General features: G+C 34.5%; 1 protein-coding gene across 13 annotated transcripts in view; it reads right to left on the bottom strand.

Annotated features, from left to right (window-relative positions):
* Positions 1 to 24,180, bottom strand: part of GRIK2 (glutamate ionotropic receptor kainate type subunit 2) — a 723,627-nt gene that overhangs the window by 230,449 nt on the left and 468,998 nt on the right. For all 13 annotated transcript variants that reach the window (XR_006263929.1, XM_043439138.1, XM_043439135.1 and 10 more), the window contains one exon: positions 12,062 to 12,175. Coding sequence is in view for 12 of the 13 variants with exons in the window: in XM_043439138.1 (XP_043295073.1) it covers positions 12,062 to 12,175 (114 nt within the window). In the remaining variant the exon portion in view is untranslated. The remainder of the gene's footprint in view (positions 1 to 12,061; positions 12,176 to 24,180) is intronic.

Below are 24,180 nucleotides of genomic sequence, written 5' to 3'. Positions count from 1 at the left end.
ATTTGAGAGATGATGGTTCTGCATAACTTCAAAGTATTCTGCTAAACATTAACCTGTATGATGCAACTTCTATTTTAAAAGTGTCTTCAAAGCACTTTTCAGAGAAAAGCTCAGCCTTATATAAATTTGGCATTAAACTATTTAAAACAAAATAAATAAATAGAACACTTAAATAATAAGAACAGATAATAATGGAAGACATAATGCAAAACATAAGAAAAGCAGGAAATAAAAGAAAAATAAGTGAAGTAAAAAACAGGAAAGAAAATGGCTAAATTATAAGCATGCATTTTACCAAAAATAATGTGTCTTTTGGTAAAATCTAATGAACCAAATTTAAGAAAAAAGGAAAAAATGAATAGAACTTTACATGAGAAAGTGACTCAGGAGACAAAGTTTATAAAATTTATATGACGATCATATATGAAAAACTCATAGTACATTTGAATACTTGATATGCATCAATGCACCATATAAAATTGACTCAAAAAGAGGTGATAAAATGAATATGTCAACAACTATAATATAAATTGTATCAGTTGTTAAGTAAATCTTCCCAGAAAAAGTCTAAATACTGTAATTTTTAGTTTCAACCTAATATAAAACAAATAACCTCAATATATGGACTCCTTTAGAGTACAGCAAATACTGTGGACCAGTTCCTTTCTGTTTAAATGCAGTTAGCATAACACCGACAAAACCAGCTAACAAAATGGTTAAATACTGTAACTAAGGGTCAGTCACTATCAGACATTCCTAAAAACAAGATATAAAACAAAACATAGCAGTCCATTGAAATAATTTTCCAGCATATCCAATGATAGTTTATGTCTGGAATATAAACATTTTAATATTCAGAAATTGACTAACACATTCATCAGAAAAACAAGTACAACTAGAAAAATTAATAATAATCTCCATAGATAACTAATGTATCCAATAATAATTAGCATCCAATCCCAAGTGGTCCTCATGGTAAAGAACCTGCCTGCCATTGCAGGAGATATAAGAGACACAGGTTCAATCCCTGGATCTGGAAGATCCCCTGGAGGAGGGTATGGCAACCTACTCCAGTGTTCTTGCTTGGAGAATCTTTTGGAAAGAGGAGCCTGAAGGGCTACAGTTCACAGGGTTGCAAACAGCTGGACATGATTGAAGTGACTTAGCAAAGCACGATTTTGAAAAATAATTAACTGGAAAACTATGAATAAAAAGTATTCTTGAGAATACAGCTATTATTGTAGTTAATAATAAAAAGTACAATTGAAACAAGGAAAGCAGAGAACAAAGTTCTCATCAAATACAAGTAAAAAATAAAACAGATAAAGGCAATGAAAACTAGTAAAGGAAGAGATGAAATTATAGCTCTGTTTAAGAAGCATGATTAAATAGCTAAACTATCAAAGAAATCAAAATAAATTAAAAACTACCAAAGAAAATTACCTGTAAAACTCTTAAATACAGGAATATTTCAATAAAGTGACTCAAGTTAAGGAAAACCTTCAAAAATAAATTATTTTCCTATATATATATATATCATAAAAAACATAAAATCACATTGAACTCATAAGTAGAGCCCACTCAGTTCAGTTCAGCCGCTCAGTCGTGTCCGACTCTTTGTGACCCCATGGACTGCAGCACTCCAGGCTTCCCTGTCCATCACCAACTCCTGGAGTTTACTCAGACTCACGTCCATTGAGTTGGTGATGCCATCCAACCATCTCACCTTCTCCAGGGGATCTTCACAACCCAGGAATCGAACCAAGGTCTCCTGTATTGTTGGAGAATTCTTTAACAGCTGAGCTACCAGGGAGGCCCGTAGAGCCCACTAATGCTCTTTTAAAAGACAGTCAGCAGTTTGTCCTCACAAGCTCTACTTAACAGATATTCCATTGAAATTATGACATTTGGTCTCCTATTATTTTAGCTTATTCTATCACTGTTTTTATTGTTTTTTGAGGTTTTTTTTGAATATTCAATAAGAATTTTATTGAAATGCTAAGAAAGAGCATATCTTTTACAGTGTTAATCAGAACTTCTATTATGAACAGAATCCAGTGAATACTTTGATTACAGATTTGCAGACAATTCTAATTGTTAGCACTGTAAAACTAATACCAGAATAAATAAAAAAATGAGCACTAGTACTGAAACAGTAGATTAAAGATGAAAAATAGAGAACATGTTTAAAGAGAAAACGGGCTCTGAATGAAGAGGACCTTTATGCTTTATTCCTTCAGCTCTGTTTTTATTTAGATCTGACTTGAGAACATCGTAATATTATTTAGGAAAATTTCATGGAAACATTTATTATGACAGTAAGAAAAAATAGAGATTTATAGAGCTTTATTCTAACTTAGCCAACTTTTGGTTAATGACTATGAAAGAAATTGTGAATCTCATAATTGGAAGATGATTTAAAAAGAAAAGAATTTTGTGCTTATCGGTATTATACCAAATACATATGTAAGTGCTAATTTAGTTGATAAGTTCTATACATTCTTTCAAAATAAATTCAGAAGGCTGCTACATTACTTTTGTTATTTTAAAACAATGAGATTTAATCATAATCCAGTATTATTAACATTTGTGAAGATTATTGAGTACTTGGTTTTATAACTTATATTATCTAAGGCCTGCAGACAATTTCATTTTTAATAATACCACCACTGGTCTAAACCACATTTTAGTCATTCTAAAATAATTGTGTTATTTTTTTCTTAGCTCAATTAAAAAATTTTATAAATGCATGTAGTAAACTTTGATCTTAAAAATGGAAAGGAGTCACATTTAAGGGAATTATTTAAGAATAAACTTAACTACTATTTCATTACATTTTAATGATTCAGATTACCCTAAATGTAGTTGGAAAAATACACAGAAGCCTAACAGATCAAAAAAATGTTTCATTCTTTAGGCAAGAAATGACCAACAACAACTATAAGCAACAGATAAGCATGAATAATATGAACACAGTTGAATGTTATTAGTCCATTGATTGGACAGTATTATTTATTTCTTTTTTTGGCAGACTCTTATGCTTTTACTGCTGTAGGGCTGAGAAATCTTCCATTGTCTGAGTCCCGGTCTTTAAATCAGTTCATCGTGGCTCCTAGAATCTGAACTCTGCCATCCCTAATTAACATTCATGTCTAAAGCCAACGTGCGCTACAGGCTATCTCAATTGAAAGTGAGAATACCAGGAGGGAAAAGTGGAAAACCTAGCAGCTACCATCAAAACAGCTTAATGTTTTCAAGAAGAGGCAATACTAAAGATGACTGGCTTGTTAGGATCAAAGGGTCCTGATGAGAGTCTCCATCTGAGCTCACAGTGTTCTCTCGCCTAGGAAACAAACCTGATTTTGACATCTCAAGACATTATAAAGGCACTTTCACATGAACATTCTGGATTGAAAATAAATAACTATCATAATCTGGAGCTTTTGTTTTAAAGAAACAACAAAATAGTGCAGCAGGCATGTAGAGCATACCTATTGAAGTAGAATTGTTATCTTAAATTTTAATAAATTATGTTTACTATTTACCTTCTCTCTTTTTTTTCAAAATTCAAGTGCATTCTGAGGCAAACTACAAAAGTTACTTTCTTTTATTTTGTTTTGCAAATCTACTAAGCAAAGGCACGCTTTTTAATGCCTAATTCTCACATAATCACACACACACACACACACACACATCCCTTTACTACATTACTGCAGGCACAGTCATCACACTCTTAGCAGCTGCAAACTGTGTTTACCTCTTTTCAGAAGAATAACTTCAGAGAACTTACATAATGTTCAAAAAATCTAAGTTTTATTGGCCTTAATTACCATTCTAGAGAGTTTTTGTTTTTAATCTATGTCTATAGAAAATCTCCTGGAATTTGGAGAGGTGAGAAGAACATCTTTCTCTCTGAAATGTACCACCTGAAACTGTAACTGACAGTGTAACAGACCGAAATGAACTGTCAAGAAAAAAGGACTAGCATTCTGCTAGTTGTGCTGCTCACCAACATTTCAGAAAAGACGCTCGTCAGAGCAATATGGATATAAAGGAGGGCTTGGCTTAGTGATTATCGTTCATTTTATTAAAAAGAAAAAAAACTGGTATGCTATTTAATTCCTACACTTGACTGATCAGTTTAGATTGGAGATCTGGGTTGTTACTGTCTGTCTACTGGAATTTGTATTTTAGCCATTAAATATTTCATTAGCTTAATTCACAAGTGAAAGAAGAAAGAGGGAAGAAAAGAAAAGCCAAAGCTCCAATCAATCAAATGTGCCATTTCAGCGCTCTTCCAGTAAACGGTCTGATGGGAAGGGGGACTGCACCTATTAGCTAATCTCCAAACTGCATTTCATCTCTGAATCTAATTTATTATCCCCTTACATGAATAATCAAGATTTGACTACACAAAATTACTGCCAACATCTCCATTCAGATAGGACTAAATAGAACTCATTATCTCCCTTTCCAACATTCTTATCATGCTCTGTGGTAATGCCAATGCCCCACTTCATGGGCTTTTATCCTTGAAGTCCTTGTTCACCTTTCTCAATTGTTTTTGCCCCACATTAATGTATTCATGATAAATCTCATACATGATATTTTGACGCTGTCTTCTCTTTCCTGTTGCATTTGGGTACTGCTGCTGCTGCTAAGTCACTTCAGTCGTGTCCGACTCTGTGCGACCCCATAGATGGCAGCCCACCAGGCTCCCCCATCGCTGGGATTCTCCAGGCAAGAACACTGGAGTGGGTTGCCATTTCCTTCTCCAATGCATGAAAGTGAAAAGTGAAAGTGAAGTCGCTTAGTCATGTCCAACTCTTCACAACCCCATGGACTGCAGCCTACCAGGCTCCTCCATCCATGGGATTTTCCAAGCAAGAGCACTGGAGTGGGGTGCCGTTGCCTTCTCTGGCATCTGGGTACAATATCTCTCAAATCAGACTTTATAAATATCCTATTCATCAGTACCCATGAACAAACCATACCTCCTTTGTTCAAAATGTTCCTTGACTCAATTCTTTGTCAAACTGTCTTAGAAAAGGACATTCATGGATTCATCCTGTCTTTCTTTTTAGTGTCTAAATTATAAATATGGGATATAAAGAAACTATGGTATCCACTCTGGCTGAGTAAATATAAAATTACTGGAACCATAAACAGAGCTTGGAAATATAGGAGAAACAGATATGATGAGGCCTGAATTGAAGAATGATGTTAGAACCATGTTGAGTTTGATCTTCAACATACAGCTAGATATATGTCCTGAGTAGTTACAAATTTACATCTGAATCTCAGATCAAGGACACAGTCAAAATTTAGATTATACAATTTTACCAGGTACTATCGTGATGACATCTTTGAGAAAACTAAAGCAAAATTATTTCATTTCCATGTAGTTTTCTGTGGTTAAACTGAACCAAAAATTCATATTTTTCCAATCATTTCTTCTAGAACTTGGAATATGTTATTCATAATAAAATAATCTCCAAAAAAATTATGGTATTGATAATAATGTTGACAACTGAAAAGAATACAACAACAAAATGAAAACACTTAAGGGTTTTTATTATGGTAGCATTTTAAAATTAGATTTAATAAAGAAGGATGAAGGAAGCAGATGTGTGTGTGTGTGAGAGATTATGTGCTAAAAAATGAGGTTCTGGTCACTTATAAAGCCTCTAAAGATTGAGACTCTAAGATTTTTAAAAGTATGCCTAATTTCACATTCAAACAAATAAAACAGTCATTGGCACGCTAAAATACTACTAGTCATTAAGGGAAAGAACATGTTTCTTTCTCTGTGATACAACTACTGCTAGTTTTATGTTAATCTAGCTAATCTGGAGGTCTAAAGAATATGAGAATATATTTGAAATAAAATACAACAAGCTACTAAAGCAAGGATGAAAATGACAAAAGCACAATCTCTGAAACAGAGGAAAAAATATGATGAAAAAAGATTTGCTTGCTTTTGAATAAGGTATGAGCAGCCTGAGTTTGAATGAGGCATTCATCTCACATAAACATTTAAGTAGTACTTGTACATCTATATCTACTGTATCTTCCTTAAATTATGTTGATCTTACCATCTCCAGAACACATGAATAAAACTGCTTAGAAACTGTATAGGGATTGATAAAAATGAAAAACCTTTTCCTTTGTAAAGCAGCAGTGTCTGGGTTTCCAAGCCTGAATGCTAGTGACTCTCTAAAAAGAACTACATGCTTGGCAGTCACCCTGTGACAATGGGAAGATAAGAATCAGAGGGAAAACCCTATTGCAGGCACAGATGTGAAGCCTTAGAAATCTTCTTTTGTTGATATTATGGAAGAAACTGCAGAACGATTTAGGGGATATTTGGTCACTTCTCTCTTTTGTACTGTGATTCTTTCCATTGTCCTTGGGAGTTTGCTTCCAGATAAGCCTCCTGTAGGCTGGGACTCCAACAACAAAGCTTAACAAGCCTAAGCAAGTAAACTCAGCACTGAAATACACAACCTTCCAGGAAGTGGTAGGAAAATAAAAAATAAGACTAAGTTGCAGATGCAAGCACATTTGTTCAATTCATTGAGCAACTGGGAAGAAAGAATCTCCTTAGGAGTGATTTTTCTGAAAAAGTAACCAAATTTCATAGTCATTGGCACGCTAAAGTGCTACTAGTCGTTAAGGGGAAGAACATGTACAGTGGCATTTAGTGCTAGTAATCTTTTGATGGACAAAAATCAATTATTATACAGGAGCCACAGAGTGGGAAGCACTCAACACATTTAAACAGGCATGAAAAAATCTATTGTAAACCAAGAGCACAGAGGGGAAAATAAGCATTCCCTCTGTGAGCTTAAATAAACATCCAGCCACCTGATACTGTCCTTTGCTAGTGTACCCAAGGTAGTAAGGACAACAGGATGAGGCTGATAAACTGAAAATAGAACACACATGGTTCTTCAAAAGCTCTCTATATCTCATTCAGAATGAGTATTTTTGTTATGATTTTGGTGATTGTAAATTTATATTTTAACAATTGAAAGTGAAATTGTTAGTCGCTCAGTCATCTCAAACTCTTTGCAACCCCATGGACTGTAGCCTGCCAGACTCCCCTTGTTCATGGAATTCTCCGGCAAGAATACTGGAGTGGATTGCCATTTCCTACTCCAGCAGATCTTCCTGTCCCAGGGATCAAACCAGGACCCACACGGCTGGTGGATTATTTACCGTCTGAGCCATGAGGGAAGCCATTTTACAATTTTATGCTCACCTATGAAATCATCATAGATGAAAATGTTATTCTAAGGTTGATACTTTAAAATTCCATTTGTAATGATAAATACAAGAAACAAGGGAATTTTAACAACCACTGAATTTGAAATTCTAAAACCAGAGAGGTAATATGAGAAATATTCAGGAGATGGCATGAGTAGACTATAGAGTTTTAGGTCTAGCCTCCTCCTGCAGAAGAGGCTACATAATTTCCAAATTATATAGCATCATACATATAATTAAAAACTTAAGAAAAAGTAATTACATATTTAAAAATTGTTTAGAGCTTCTGAAAATGAACACTTTCCATGAAATAACTATATTCTATACCCATATAGTGTATCGGGCATAGATTATGTTGTTGAAGAAGTGGAAAAAATATTTGTAAACAAGATGCTTAATCTCAATTCTAAAAAGAAAAAGTGAGTTAAGCTCCATTACTCTTGATTGTCCAGAAAGATCTGAGATTATGGTTTAAAGAAGTTGTAAGAAAACTGAGTGCTAAATTAGGACAGAAGAGAAACAAGAGGAAGATCAAGGCATCCAAGCAAGAGCAACCTAAATCTTGGTCCCTGAGGAAATGTCTAGATGTCTGGGGACACACCTATAATGGTATCATGGTACTTTAGCATATGTGGTATTTCTGGATGAGAAACATTCTTTAGGTGAACAATTCTCAATCAAGGTACTATTTTGGTCATAAACTATACCTGTTAGACTTTTCCAAGCTGGGACACTAGAGATTTCATTTTACAGTATTGGTTGCTCAAGTAGGCTACAGATTGGTTGAAAAAACTACTGCTCTACTTTCTAGCTCTGTGGGCATGATTAGGTTACTGGACAATCTGAACACCAGTTTTCCCACCTGTGAAAGAGTATGGATAACGGCATCTAACAAAAAAGGTTATTATGACAATTAAATGAGTAAATCTATGAGTAGTGCTTTGAACATTGTCAAGCACCTAGCAGGCATGCCAAAGATGTGTGTTATTATTTTTTGATAATGAACCATATTCATATAACAGTATTTAATGAAGTTGAGAAGCATATAAAAGACTGGCCTCAGTCATTATGGTCTTCTTTGAATTTTGCAACTTTTTCTAGGTCTTTCTTGCTTCAGGGCCCTTGCATATGTTGTTTTATCTGCTGAGAATACTCCTTCCACCTCTTTACTTTGATAATTTCTTCTCAAACTTCAGCTCTATCCTTCTGCAGTGAAGTCTAACCTGATTCATCCTTCCACACCTGATCCCTGGTGTCACTCCTGATCATTCTGTAAGAGGCAGCATGCATGTGTCCTTCTTTCATATCCTAATCACAAGGGAGTATGTCTGTGTGTGTGTGCATGTATGTGTATTTAGTTCTCCTTATGAATTCTACCATTTTCTAAGTTTCATAAAGGCAGAGACCATGTCTATTTTGTCCATTAAACACAGTGATTAGCATAAACCCTGGTATATCATTATCATTAAGTACATATTTGTTAAATACATAAAGAATCATAAAAAATAAAGTAAATAAAATCCAAGAGAAATGGAGCTAATTATGATAAGCACATTGATAAGGTCAAATTTTAGAGTACTTCACTGTTTTTTTCTTTTTGACACATAATAAAAATGTCAAACAAGAAGCATTAAGTGAACTTCTCTTTGTGAAGATATCATTATTTACAACATAGCCAGAATCTCCTCTGAGATTTTTGAAGCAAGAAAGGGACAAAATAACCATAGAATAAATCAAATGATCATACTTCTTTATAAAATATCAGTTAAGCATCAATAAATTATATCAAACTGGCTTATAAAAATAAGGGAAATAATCTCTTCAAATCTTTTCCTAATTGTGGATACTCTGTGATCAGACTGTTCAGAAAAAGATTTTTCAACTAAGTGATATAAAATAATAAATTACTTTTTCTTTTTAAGGAAAATCACAATCACTTTGAAACTAACACAGTGACATAGTCTAAAATATAAGTGACCTATTTATTAATATGTAAGCTTAGAGTGTGTTTCAGAATTGATCTTACATGTTGGTTATATGGAGTAATGATCTGAGGAATAGGTCTCAAACATCATTATGGATCAGAAAAAAAAAAAAAAAAAAGTCCAAGATCCAAAGCTCACAAATACTGTTTTAGGTAATAATAATTTTTAAAAAGTCTTTCTCTGGCTCTGATAGGAAGTTAAGATTTAATACCACTTGTTTATGAACAAATATAAAATTGTTTATTAGTGAGAAAAATATTTGAATACTTCTTACAAAATAACTCTTGAGTAATTAAACAAAACAGAAATTGTATGGGTAGTCTAATCACCTGCTTTGTTTGGACAAGAAGTTTGCAATAACCCACACACTTGAAAAAATATTTAAACACAGTCATTTGAAAGTTGTATATTCTCTCTAATTTTCTGCTTAGTTAAATACCAATTTTTTTAATTTAATTTGACAAATACTTATTGAGTGCCTGCTATGCCCCAGGCACTTTCCTCTGACACTGAGATCTAAAAAGTATAAAATTTGGTTACTGGCCTTGTATAGATTCATACCAAATAGAGATCAGATAAACACAAATTTCTAACATAAAAAAAATAATGTATGGTAAGTAAAATGATAGAGTATTACGATACACATGTACACTTCCCTGCCTGCCCCAAACATACACAACTGAACGGCAAAATCAAAGAGTTTCACAGAGTGCATGCGAACTGAGATGGGTCTGGAAGGATGAGAACATAATGAAGTAGGCAAAGATTTGAAGCCATAAAATAAGTGATGCATTTGCCAGTTTGGCTGTATCAGGGAGAACCAAGAAAGTAGTACTGGGGCTAGCTGCTGAAGACAGATGCCCTTGCCCAGCACACTTTATTTTGTGAGCATTGTAGAGGCATATATGGTATAAAAACAAGAGACTTAGTCAGATCCTAATCCTCAAAGGAGTGGTCAGTGATGTTTGGAGAAATATTGTACACATGAAATAATTCAAGAATAGTATTAAGCTTAAATAATATGAAGTACTGACAAGTCCTATATTTCAGCAATGGAGAGAAACATACTGCAAACAAAGGGGAAGGGGCTAAGACAATCAGAGTGGTGAGCTAACTGGGTACCCTAGACCAGTTAAAATACAGGACTTCTGAAAGGGAGAAAATGAGGATAGAAAGATGAGAGAAGGCAAGACTGTAAATGGCTCTGAATAACAGGGTCAAGATTTGGGGGCCTTTTTAATGTCTGATATGGACTCAAGCAAGATTGTGTCTGCCATACAGTGGACACAGGAGACACAGATTCAATCCCTGGGTTGGGAAGATTCCCTGGAGGAGGATATGGCAACCTGCTCCAGTATTCTTGCTGGAAAAATCCTATGGACATAGTAGGCTACGGTCCATGGGGTCATGGAGATCGGACACAACTGAATCGGCTGAGCACAGCACAGCATCAGGGCCTCACCAAAGACTTCTAAGCAGAGAAGCCGGGAATGACAGAATCAGATCTTCACAGTGGACAGTGAAGGATATTACAAAGGGAAAAGGTTGTCAGCAGGAGGAAGTTACAGTGTTACTGTAATCGTTCCAGCAGCGGGTTATGAGATCCAGGATATACTGGCAGAAAAAAAATATGGCAGTGTCCTGTGAGTACATTCCATCTGAGGACCACAGCTGGTGGGTTTGAGAGTTAGCTTTGAAAAGAGAGGGGGATACAAAATTAAGTTAAAGGGGACCAGAGAAGTTTGGATATAGTGGAGCAAGTATTCACTGAAGTTCTTAGCAAAGGAGTGATTAAAAAACACCTCATGAACTTCTATCACAAACATTTCCTGATCACCAGCTTGCTTCATTATCAAGTCTTTAACCCAAGCTGTTTTGTTTGGTTATGTTTTGATCTAACATCCTGTATTGTTACTAAAAGGACAAGATTATGAATTCCTCCTGGCTTGATGTTCTACCATAAATCAAATTTAGAAATCATATAAATGCTAAAAGTATGTGGAGGTTTGTTTTGGACATTAATCTCACATTCTTACTGGCTACCTGGGGAATAAGAGGAATTAACATTGATAAACTTATTCTGTAGGTGAAAGTACTCACTAAATTATATAAAAGTTCCTTGCTTGTCCTAAAATTAAAATTCTTCTTTGCAAATGGCATGGTAGGCATACATGGACATTACTGTGATCTAATTAAAACGTATAATTGGAAGAGGGGTAAAAATACCTAGCTTATCAGTATTAATTTAATTCTGTTGGTGGTGAAAATATTTCTGACTTAAAACAACACTTGTCATTTGATTTCATTAGGGAGATTAGTAAAGTAAAAGTGATTCACCATGATGAATTAAATTGAAAGCAAGGTTAAAACATAATTATAATAAAAAAATTCTCACAAATAAATGGCAAGCCCTCTGAAATTTATTTGCAGGAAATGAAAGCAGAAGCAAAGCTCACATGCAGCTCCTCACATAACTATATTTATACAACTGCTTGTCCATGCATTTTTCAAATATTAACATTGACAATTTTTCAACAGCAACTAATTTTGTAGAAACATAAAGATTCCCAGTAATAGATAAAGCTGTATTATTAAGCATCATAAGCAGCCCAAACATTAATATAATTTACATCATTAAAGGCTAACAAAATAAAACTGTGACTAAATTAACACTGACTCATCCATTATACAGAAATTGCTAAATAATTGTAAAATAAATTACATTCTGTTCATTACTACTGCAATTTTCTATCCACTTCCATGTTTATCTGCATTTATCTAAAAAGAATGGGAAAACTAATACTTACCAAAATGGTGGTAACGATCAAAGAACGATTGGATAAGGAATCTGTGATGTTGGCTGGCTTTCCCTTTTGACTTTCTGTCATATTCAGGCCACTGGCTGGATCCCAAGTTCCAATCTATAAAATAGCATATGTACTTTGTAAATCATCCATCAGACACCTGGAGAGAGCACTGCAGAGAAAGTTAAGACTGCTAACACTTATTATTCACCTCTGCTACATTATCTGCTGTTGCTGAAGTAAAGGCTGCTTGTTTTAAGCATGATTCACTGCTTTGTGAAGTGTGTCCGGTGAAGTGTGACATTAAAGAACAAAATGATCCATTGCACTTCTACACTCAGTGTGGGAGCTTAATTTTCCATTCAAACTTTCATTCACCAAGATAAACCACAGTTGATGATACCTTGATAGTTGGCTGGAAACTCATTAACAGCATATATCTTTTATAGTAATGGATCTATCTTATCCTCTCATCGCAGTGGTAACATGCCATATTATATGGACAAAGCTAAAAAAACAAAACCTGGGGATCCAGGACAAATTAATAGGTAAAGGCAACTTAAAAGGGGCATTGATTTGTATTCACAGCACCCCCAATAAGGTGAAATCATACCCCAAATTACCTCTGGAAGTTTTAAAAATATACCTTTGAAGCTTTCAAAATATTCCAAGAAAAGAGATTATAGCAAAATCTCATCTGGATAACCTGTTCTAATACTACTACTTGTATCTTGTTCAGTGTGTAGTTTAACTATTAGGTTGTTGCAAAAGTAACTGTGGTTTTGGACCATGAATTTTAAATCATTATAACAGGTTCAAACACATCTTTAATAATCAAAATAGGAACCATTACAATCAACATATTTTTGCCAACAAGATGTTGGTTTATTCCTGTAACATAAAAATCCATGCTTCAGAATTCTATGAATTCTTGGAAAGCATTTTCGACCTCTTGCTCATTGTGGACGCATTTTTCCTGCAAAAAGTTGTTGAGATGCTTGAAGAAGTGGTAGTCAGTTGGCAAGATGCCTGATGAATATGAAGCAAAACTTCATAGCCCAGTTCATTCAACTTTTGAAGCATTGGTTATAAGATGTGCGGTCAGGCCTTGTGGAGAAGAATTGGGCCCTTTCTGTTGATCAGTGCTGGCTACAGGTGTGGTTTTTGGTGCATTTCATCCATCTGCTGAGCATACTTCTCAGATGTAATGGTTTCCCTGGGATTCAGAAAGCTGCAGTGGATGAGATTGGCAGCAAACCACTGAACAGTGACCATGACCTTTTTTTGGTGCAAATTTGGCTTTGGGAGGTGCTTTGGAGCTTCCTCTCAGTCCAGTCACTGAGCTGGTCATTGTGGGTTGTTGTATAAAATCCACTTTTTGCTGCATGCCACAATCCGATAAAGAAATGGTTCATTGTTGTTGCACAGAATAAAATAAGACAACACTTCAAAATGACTATTTTCTTTTTTTTTTTTGGCCAGCTCATGAGGCACCCACTTATCAATCTTTCCAATCTGCCTCAAATGCCTAATAACCATAGAATGGTCAAGGTTGAGTTCTTCTGCAACTCCTCGTGTAGTTGTAAGAGGACCAGCCTTCAGTGATTGCTCTCAGTTGGTCATTGTCAACTTCTGATGGCCAGCCACTGCACTCCTCACCTTCAAGGCTCTCGTCTCCTTTGCAAACTTCTTGAGCCATCACTGCACTGCAATACTGCACCTAATGTTAATAATACCCTCTGAAAGATTCAGTCAAATGCTGTGTCCAGACATATTGCACTCAGTGAACACAGTTTACAGAATGACCTCTGGAGATACATATAAGCATAAGATACAACTGTATATGCAGATCGAGTGGTTTACATACATGTACCTGCTCTATTGCACGCCAGGTAACAATGGTGACCACTAAACAGAAAGCAGAAGCAAAGGAGACACAGAGTCAATGTTTTAGTCAGCGTTAACTTTTCCTCACCCTCTCAAGCCTGGGAGTCACCAGTAGTGAAATTTATCTTTCTTATGTCCCTAGCCAATTACGCAAACAAAAGTATAAATTATTAATTTATCTTAACATAAAATTTTGTACATAAAAAGCTTTCTCAATTACAGGTGAACCCATCGTAAGTTGAAAATATTGTTAAGTCAAAAATTCATTCAGTATACCAACCTACCAAACACCCTAGCTTAGCCCAGCCTACCTTAAACATGCTCAGAACACTTATATTAGCCTACAGTTCGGCAAAATCATCTGACAGAAACCCTATTTATATAAAGTGCTGAATATATCATGCAACTTATAGAATATGGTTTTGAAAGTGAAAAACACACTGGTTGTATGTCCAACAGGATGGTTGCAATGGTACTGGTTGGTTACCCCAGTGATGGAGTGGCTGACTGGGAGCTATGGTTCAATGAGCTGCCAGCATTACAAGAAATTGTCATACTACATGTCACCTGCTCAGGAAAAAAAGATCAAACTTCGAAGTATGGTCTCTACTGAATATGCATCACTTTTGCACTATCACCATTATAAAGCTGAAAAATCATAAGTTGGGAACTGCCTGTAAAATTATTTTTAAAGTGACATTGATTCGAAAGTGAAAGTGAAAGTCACTCAGTCATGTCCAACTCTTTGCAACCCCATGGACTATACAGTCCATGGAATTCTCCAGGCCAGAATACTGGAGTGGGTAGCCTTTCCCTTCTCCAGGGGATCTTCCCAACCCAGGGATCAAACCCAAGTCTTCTGCATTGCAGGCGGATTCTTTACCAGATGAACCACCTACCTAAATATGCTATCAAAGATCTCATTGGTTTAAACCCAAATTAAATGTTATGATCTTTTCTATTTTCTTTACATTATACCCTATGTGCTCTTTTTGATCTCTCCATTTGCATAGCTTTATCAGTAACTTTTTAAGGTATCTATCTTCCTTTAATTGGAGTAGTACAAAAGTAGAAATGTTAACAATTTCTGTTCCTCATAAGAACAGATGTCATTCTAATAGTTGTATATAAATGTAGACCCCTGTGTATTTTTTTTCAATAACTCATTTGAGGATTCAATGTAAATATATTTAATAATGTAAAAAAAAATCTTGTCATATTTTCTAATATTTAATTTTCTTCTTACCACCTAAAACTATATATTTCTGATATTTTTGTCAATAAAACAAAAAAGTCAAAAAATATAGTAAGGGGAAAAAAGAAAATAATCTTGATTCAGCATTCTTTCCAAAGTAAATTACATACTGCTCAATTAAATTACTTTAAGACTGTGACTACCTCGATGTCATAAAGAGACTAATTACAATTTCGATTCAATAATGAAAGGTTTTCAGGGGCCAGACGGGTACTATCAATGTTTAAAGTGAAAGGGCATAAGCCAGTAGTTAAGAATTTCTAGGCTAAAATGTGCAGTTTTTAAATCTCAAAAAAATCTCAAGGCAGAAAAGCAACTGGGGCCCATTAACCCAACCTGCTCGGCGTGTGCCTTGGGCTGCACACCCAGAATAAGTACTTTTTTTCAAATCTCTAGCAAGGCATCACCAGAGTTAATAGAGGCCCTGCTGAGGACCTGGGTGGAGGACAGAAGGGATGTCAAACCTAGAACTCCTGCTGACCTGCTTAAATTGTTTCAAATTCAAAATCACTAAGAAAAAAACAAACAAACAAACAAAAATGCCTTGTTGGCTAAATAGACATCTGCAGACTGTATTTTGCAGTGACTGGGACTTTTCTCACCCTGATCTATGATTAATAACTATTACACATTTGTCCCTTAGATTTGATTGTCTTTTTTTTTCCCCACTATTGGCTAAATAGTTAGATTTTTTCAGACATATAATTCTGTTAGCAAAGCGCTGGCAGGCATCATTTGCCCAGTGTCATCTGCCTAATGACAAGCTTGACCACTAAGTTTTTCAACTTTCTAACCAAATCACTAATACAAAATATTGTCCATTTCACATCCTGTTATCTTCCAGGATTACACTTACAAAAAATAAGTTAGCTAAATGTTTACTCATCTAAACCTACTAATCTAGGTTCATTTTCTGTTGGTTGTTTTTCTAGCACTCTTTGGATGAAGGAGTTCTGGCTCATGAATCCATAATTACCTATAATCACAAATATTAGGTATCCCCCTTTATAAGTCTCAGGTTTCTGCACAGAATATTAGAAAATTTCAGAAATTTCAGTGGCATAACAGTTTATATCAAATAAAATTTTGTATGATTCCCCGATTTTTAAGTCTCTTAAAACTGTATGATTCAAAAATTTCTATTGATTGAAGAAACTGCCACCAGTGGCGCTTTTTGTTTTGTTTTAATCACAAGATTTAGTCCATGGACTAAATCAAGACAATCTTTTTTCTTGCAATCTATTTTCAGAACCATAATTTTTTCATTATATTATTCAATCAAGTCATTTTAACATTATTTTCAGTTTCAAAATGTAATAAAGATATTTAAGTACTCTTGACCTCAAAGAGTTATGTTAAATAGAGTGAGTCTATCTGTTGGTTTACTTGAATACTTCAAGTTTACAGTTATCTTCCCGGTATAACTACCCTCTCGTACAATTTTAAACATCATGGTTTGGATAAGTCATAAGTTCACTTTACTTATAAGCATAAAATTAGATAAAAGTAATATGAAAGTACTTCAAAAATCACAAAGAACAATAGAAAATCATGGTATTACTCATTTCTCTGTTTTATGTTCTGAACAGTTCTTAAATTTGCTCTTCTTCATAAAAAGAATGCATATTATTGACATCAAATTATAAAACATACAAACAAATAGAAAGGAGAACATCAATTTAAACTTTGAAGCTAAGCACATACCCATGTCAATCATAGCTAATGATTTAATGTATTTTCTTTCATTCTTTTATCCTTACATGTATTTTCCTTACATAATTTCCAACATAGTCTTGTAGGTAATCTCCCAGACTCGGAAGGGTGTGTCAGATCACCAGGATCCTACTGCATCTCCACAACTTATCATCAGGGGACTGGGGCACATTACTTCTCTCCAACTCAATTTCCTCATCTATAAATGGGGAAATAACTTTGTCTACCTCAAAGAGCTATTGTGAGGATCAAGTGATAAACACTGTAATGTGTTTATAGTGAAGTCGCTCAGTCGTGTCCAACTCTTTGCAACCCCATGGACTGTAGTCCAACAGGCTCCTCTGTCCATGGGATTTTCCAGGCAAGAATACTGCAGTGGGGTGCACTGCCTTCTCCAGAGGATCTTCCTGACCCAGGGATCGAACCTGGGTCTCCTGCATTGTAGGCAGACACTTTACCGTCTGAGGCACCAGGGAAGTCCCAATGTGTTTACAAGTGTGCTACAATTATTATATAAATTAATATATCCTATTCCCACACTATTATGAGTATTTTCTTCTGGCATTAAAAATTAATCACATTCAAAATTATAATGATTATAAAATAGAAACATCATATAAACATATCACAGTTTACCTAAGGCTATTGATGTTTGACATAAAACCATAAAGTTCTGTAAAGCAATTATCCTTCAATGAAAAAATAAATAAATTTTTAAAATAAGGCTTTAGTAAAACAGTTATTTACAAATATTTGCCCACATGTTTTAGTATTTTAAAAACATATTCCTAGAATAGGAACTATTGAGCCAAGAAAAAAAAAAAATGAGTCAAGATTGCTAGTACATGTTGCTATATAGCTTTCCAAAACTATTACTGTGTTCATTATGATCCACCTGACCATATATAGTATAATAAAACTTCCTCAAAATGCATCTCCTACTTTTTTCTGCTATACAATGGGTTCTTCATTTCTTTTTTTTTTAATTGGAGTATAATTGCTTTACAATATTAAATAAAGCAATTATATAAATTGTGTAGTTTCTGAGTACAATGAAGTGAATCAGGTATATGCATGCATATATACCTTCCTCTGAACCTCCTTCCCACCCATCATGTTAAAATACATATTCATAAGGATTTTATATGTACAAAATGTGCTTTATTTTTTATATTTCTCAGGATTTAAAATAAAATCTTCATATAATTTTGTGTGGCAAACTACATTTTCTCTTTTGTTGCTTTGATTTATTTTCTCATGTAGAAAAACATTTATTTTCAGATGATTTTAAAGTTATTTATCTGAGTATCTCATTAATTTGTTGATGCTTTATTTATTTATCTTTGTTTCTGACAGTTTTCTAAGCATAAATTTTCTTTGTTTTGTACTTCTTATTACTCCTTTGGCTGAGATAATGTTTTTCTTTCCTCTCCTGAGACATATAATTGTTTGCCTCATCTGTAATTAGCATTTTGTAATTTCTTCTAAACATGTATGTTAGTACTTTTCCTTGTGAGCAGAATCAGTGACTCTGATTTTTTTATCAGAGGACAGGTTTTTTAATTCTCCGTGGAATATGAAATAATAATTTTTGACAAGTATACCAAAAACTTTCTCAAGTAGAAACAAAATAAACACTTCCAACTGGGTGTAAAATATTAGTTATATATGAAGTCAAGCTCATTTAAGGTTAAGAAATAATTTATCCACTAAAAAACATTTGGCATCATAGAGTCTATTAAAATTCTATTTACACTCTCTTCTTGGTATTTGTTAACAACATAACAATGGATGTTGGGGAATAAGGAAAAGAGTGATACAGTTTTTCATTACAGAACAATGTAAAAATGAAAAAAATATCTCTGATTATACATAGTTTTTACTTAATTTTAGACATATATGTCTTGAGCAAAGAGCATAAATGGCAATTATCTAAAGAAGGCCTGTTTGGTGATCATGCGAAACCACACTATACATTATATACAGTCTTAGCACCATGTGGAGTCTCTATCAAAAAATAGGGTTGCTTTAAAAAAAATTCTTGATTTATAAAAGAATTATATTAGAACACTCTAACACCATACATAAAAATAAATTAAAATAGACTAAAGACCTATATACAAGACCAGAAACCATACAACTCCTAGAGGATAAAATAGGCAGAACAATCTTTGACATAAACATAGCAGTATATTTTTGGATCTGTCTCCTAAAGCAAAGGGAATAAAAGTAAAAAATAAACAAATTAAACTTAAAATATTGTTCACAGAAAAGGAAACAAAATTATCAACAAACCAAAAAGACAACCTACTGAGTGGAAGAAAATATTTGCAAATGATATGACCAATACGGGTAGTGAATATATATCCGACATATATAAGTGTTAGTTCTCAGTCATGCCCGACTCTTTGTGACCCCATGGAGGCCTGCCAGCCTCTTCTATCCGTGGAAATCTCCCGGCAAGAATACTGGAGCGGGTTGCCATTCCCTTCTCTAGGGATTCCCGACCCAGGTATTGAACCTATGTCTCCAACATTGCAGGTGGATTCTTTACCTGCTGAGCCATCAGGGTTCCTTAAAGAGCTCATTCAATTCAAAATCAGGAAAATAAATAACCCAAATAAAAACTGGGCAGAAGAACTGAACAGACATTTTTCCGAAGAGGAAATGCAGATGACCAACAAATATATGAAAAGATGCTCAACATCACTAATCATCTTGGAAATGCAAATTAAAACCACAGTGAGATACCAACTCATACCTGTCAGGACTGCTATCATCAAAAAGAACACAAATAACAAATGTTGGTGAGGATGTGGAGAAAAGAGAACTCTTGTACACTTTGGTGGGAATGTAAATTGGTACAGCTACTGTGGAAAAGGTTTGGAGCTTTCTCAAAAAAACTAAAATTAGAACTACCATAGAACCAGCAATTCCGCTTCTTGGTACACATCCAAAAAAAAAAGACCAAAAAAACAGAAAACACTAATTCAAAAAGATAAATGCACCCCAGTGTTCACAGAAGCATTATGTACAACTGTCAAGACATGGAAGCAATCTAACAGTTCATCACATATAAATAGATAAATAAGAGATTATATATATAAATACATATATAATTATTATATACATATGTATATATATATTTACATACTTTCTCTCTCACACACACACAGACACACACACAAACATGCAGGGGCCGAACCTGTGTCTCCTGCATTGGCAGGCTGGTTCTTTACCACTGAGCTGCCAGGGAAGCACCAATGTAATTGGTGGGCTGCATATTTCTCTGTTAACTAGTGCGTTTATTCTTTCTAGATAATTTGCAAACTCAGGTTTCTCAAGCCTACATGGAACATGAAGAGTGGGCACTGAGTTTTTTCAACATAGCAGTTTTTTTTACTAAGTATTACAGGTAAATTAGACAGTTTTTGCCTTCATTTACTTCACCCCTTCCAATGTTAGGCCTTCCCCATGGCTCAGCGGTAAAGAATCCACCTGCAATTGCTAGAGACACTGGTTCAATCCCTGGATCAGGAAGATGCCCTAGAGAAGGAAAAGGGAACCCACTCCAATATTCTTGCCTGAGAAAGCCTATGGACAGAGAAGCCTGGTGGGCTACAGTCCATAGGGTCACAAGAAAGTTGGACATGACTTAGCGGCTAAACAACAATAGTAACACAATGCAAAGAACTCCTCCGTTAATGACTTTTCTAAAACTGTCTATCAACCAGTTAACATAGGTCTGGAATTTCACCATTTGAGAACTATAACATTAATATGAGAACAAGAAATCAATAAGTATATAATGATCTCACAGAAAGGGATGAATAATCTAAACATAGATTTTTTTAATCACTGATTTTTATTTTTAAGACAAAGTCTAGACATAATTAGAGTTAAGAGACAGGTGATAGCTTTGATTTTTACAATACAATTTGAATCAATGAATTTACTGTTCTCAAATGTAACTGTGATAACATTCAATTAAGGGCCATTGTTTTGCAAGGATAAAAATGTACTTCAGAGATGACTTTGAAATCAAACCAATGCATTATAATTATGTTTAATACACATGCATGCTACTTGCTAAATCGCTTCAGTTGTGTCCAACTCTTTGTGACAGTTATGAAGCAAAATAATAACTATAAATACACTGACACAAACTGAAAAATATCAGTACAGTTATGAAATTTGGCATGCAATGATTCTTTGTATGACTCAGACAAATTAAACAGTTAGCATCTTCAAAGACAGACAGACACTAAGTTTGGGTCCTTCCTAGGATCAATTTTTGCTTTTCAAGAAGCAAATGACACATTTACCACAGGTGTAAAGATTGTTGGTCAACATCATCATTATCATTGCTTTCCTAAAGGGAGGAAAAAGAAATCTCAGTTCCTAGGAAAATTAGGGGTTATTGTTGCCATGGAGACCAAGATGTATGTAACAAGTGTCATCAAAGAGAGAAAGATAAAAGCTGGTATGCACTAGGTGTAGGTGTTTACAAATCTATCAAAAAAAAAAAAAAAAAGTCCTCAGTGATCTAAGGTAGATTTTCAGATTTAGATAAATTTTGGACTATAAATCCAATCAGATATCTTTTCAGAGGAGGTTAATGATTCTTCTGACAAGACAAAGTTCAACAGTAAAATTTTATACAGAAATTACCACTCTTTCTTTAAAAATATATATATTCTACAAAAAAATTTCTTCAAATGCACTTTGAAAGATGTTCTCTTCCTGGAACATATACGTTGTAAACTCAGACAGGCACAGTCTCACTACTAATTCTCACTCTTTCCATATATTATCAAAATATTTGAGTTTTTAGCAAGAAGTCTATGGATTGTTGATAGCAGTTTCTCTACCAGTGGGTAAAAATGCAAGTGGTGAATATTCAGTAAACATAGATTTTAGTAGTTGAATCTTTATTTGATAGTAAAAATATAAAAAATTCAAACTTTTATAGGTTTGTAAATATGGGTCATCTTGATTTATGTTATTTATATAAATTCTTAATTTTGTAGAAACTGGCAAACATATATTCCGTAAAATGGTTCTCGATAGCCACTTTTCTTTCTCAAGACTGTCCCTAAGGGGGCTGATTTTATTCTAAAAGCATGCTGAGGCTTAGTTTGATCTTCGTGTTTTTTCTAGATTCATATAATATTAATAAAAGAGCCACATTTCAATAAGGATTTATTAGGCCTTTCCACTGAGAAGATAGAACATTCTATTCTCTAAGTTCTATTTTAATATATTAAACATCACATTTAGGAGACTATCAGAAAAATAACCAGAATAGATAAGAAATTCTGACGCTATGGAAAGGGGAAGAAAGGTACACAATTATGACTTTAGTTTCACATTTTTATTTAGATGAAAATATTCTCAAGTATAATAAAAATCCATTTAAATAACCAATACAATATAATAGCAAGAGATTGATTTTTTTTTTTTTCTTGGAAAGCTCATGATGTACATAGTTGTCACAAAGAACATTCAGTAAGAAAATTCAATCAGGTGGTAGGATAAAGCAATTTTATTATTGTACTTATTCTTGTACACAGTTTCTTGGAAGGAATTCTTTGTAAAGTCTAAGTGTTTTTTTAATGGCCTTTAGATAGCTCATTTTGCAATGGAAATGAACCATTATCATGTACTGTCATCCACTCAGTTCAAACCTATTTTGTGTAAAACCCTCCTAACTGTTTTTGCTCTAAACAAAATCTTTTTGATGTCATATTCTAAGAACCATCTGAATATTTCTTAATATCTATTGCCATTAGTCATGCTTTTGTTCCATCTGAAACTGGTCTTTCCTAAAACAGAGCTAAGTCTCAGAGTACAAGATAAGTAAAGTCAAACCATTTCCAATGGTAAATCATATCCTAGTTACATATCCTTTAAAAAATCTATTAATTTTATCATCACTTATGAATAAATTTGTATATCTCCAGTGTAGGGCCCCGGTGAAGGGTCTTCTGGCTATAAATTATAGCAAAGGATGTGGAGGGAAATAGATGGATTCTAAACGTATTTTGAAAGTGGAATATACAACATGATCTTTGAACAATGATTCAAGCTGGGGAAACCGTTTACTGTAATTTTCCTTTTTGTATTGTTATTAATCTCAGTTGTTGTTGTTCAGTCATTAAGTTGTGTCCAACTCTTTGCAACTGCATGGACTGCAGCATTCCAGGCTCCTCTATCCTCTATCCTCTCCTGGAATTTGGTTGAATACATGTCTATTTAGTTGGTGGCGCTATCTCACCATCTCATCCTCTGCTGCCCTCGTCTCCTTTTGCCTTCTATCTTTCCCAGCATCAGGATTTTTTCCAACGAGTCAGCTCTTTGCATCAGGTGGCCACAGTAGTGGAGCCTCAGCTGCAACATCAGTCCTACCAATGAATATTCAGGGTTGATTTATTTAGGATTGACTGGTTTGATCTCTTTGCTATCAAAGGGACTCTCAAGAGTCTTCTCCATCACCCAATTCCAAAGCATCAATTCTTTAGCACTTAGCCTTCTTTATGGTCCAATTTTCACATCCATACAACACTACGGGAAAAACCATAGCTTTGACTATATGGAACTTTGGAGTCAAAGTGATGTCTCTGCTTTTTAATATACTATGTAGGTTTGTTATGGCTTTCTTTTGAAGAAGCAAGCATCTTTTAATTTCATGGCTGCAGTCACTGTCTGCAATGATTTTGGAGTTCAAGAAAATAAAATAAAATCTATCACTGCTTCCACTTTTTCCCCTTCTATTCACCATTAAGTGATGAGATCAGATGCCATGATCTCCTTAAAGAAATTGACCTAGCATTGCCTGAGGGAAACAAAGTCATTTACTGTCTTATGACCTAAATCAAATCCCTTATGACTATACAGTGGAAGTGAGAAATAGATTTAAGGGACTAGATCTGATAGACAGAGAGCCTGATGAACTATGGACGGAGGTTCATGACATTGTACAGGAGACAGGGATCAAGACCATCCCCACGTTAAAGAAATGCAAAAAGGCAAAATGGTTGTCTGAGGAGGCCTTACAAATAGCTGTGAAATGAAGAGAAGCAAAAAGCAAAGGAAAAACGGAAAGATATTCCCATTTGAATGCACAGTTCCAAAGAATAGCCAGGAGAGATAAGAAAGCCTTCCTCAGTGATTAATGCAAAGAAATAGAGGAAAACAACAGAATGGGAAAGACCAGAGATCTCTTCAAGAAAATTAGAGATACCAAGGGAACATTTCATGCAAAAAT

This window comes from Cervus canadensis, chromosome 20, assembly GCF_019320065.1.
Source record: "Cervus canadensis isolate Bull #8, Minnesota chromosome 20, ASM1932006v1, whole genome shotgun sequence".
Taxonomy (NCBI): Eukaryota; Metazoa; Chordata; class Mammalia; order Artiodactyla; family Cervidae; genus Cervus; species Cervus canadensis.
This window is presented reverse-complemented; position numbering and strand designations above follow the sequence as displayed.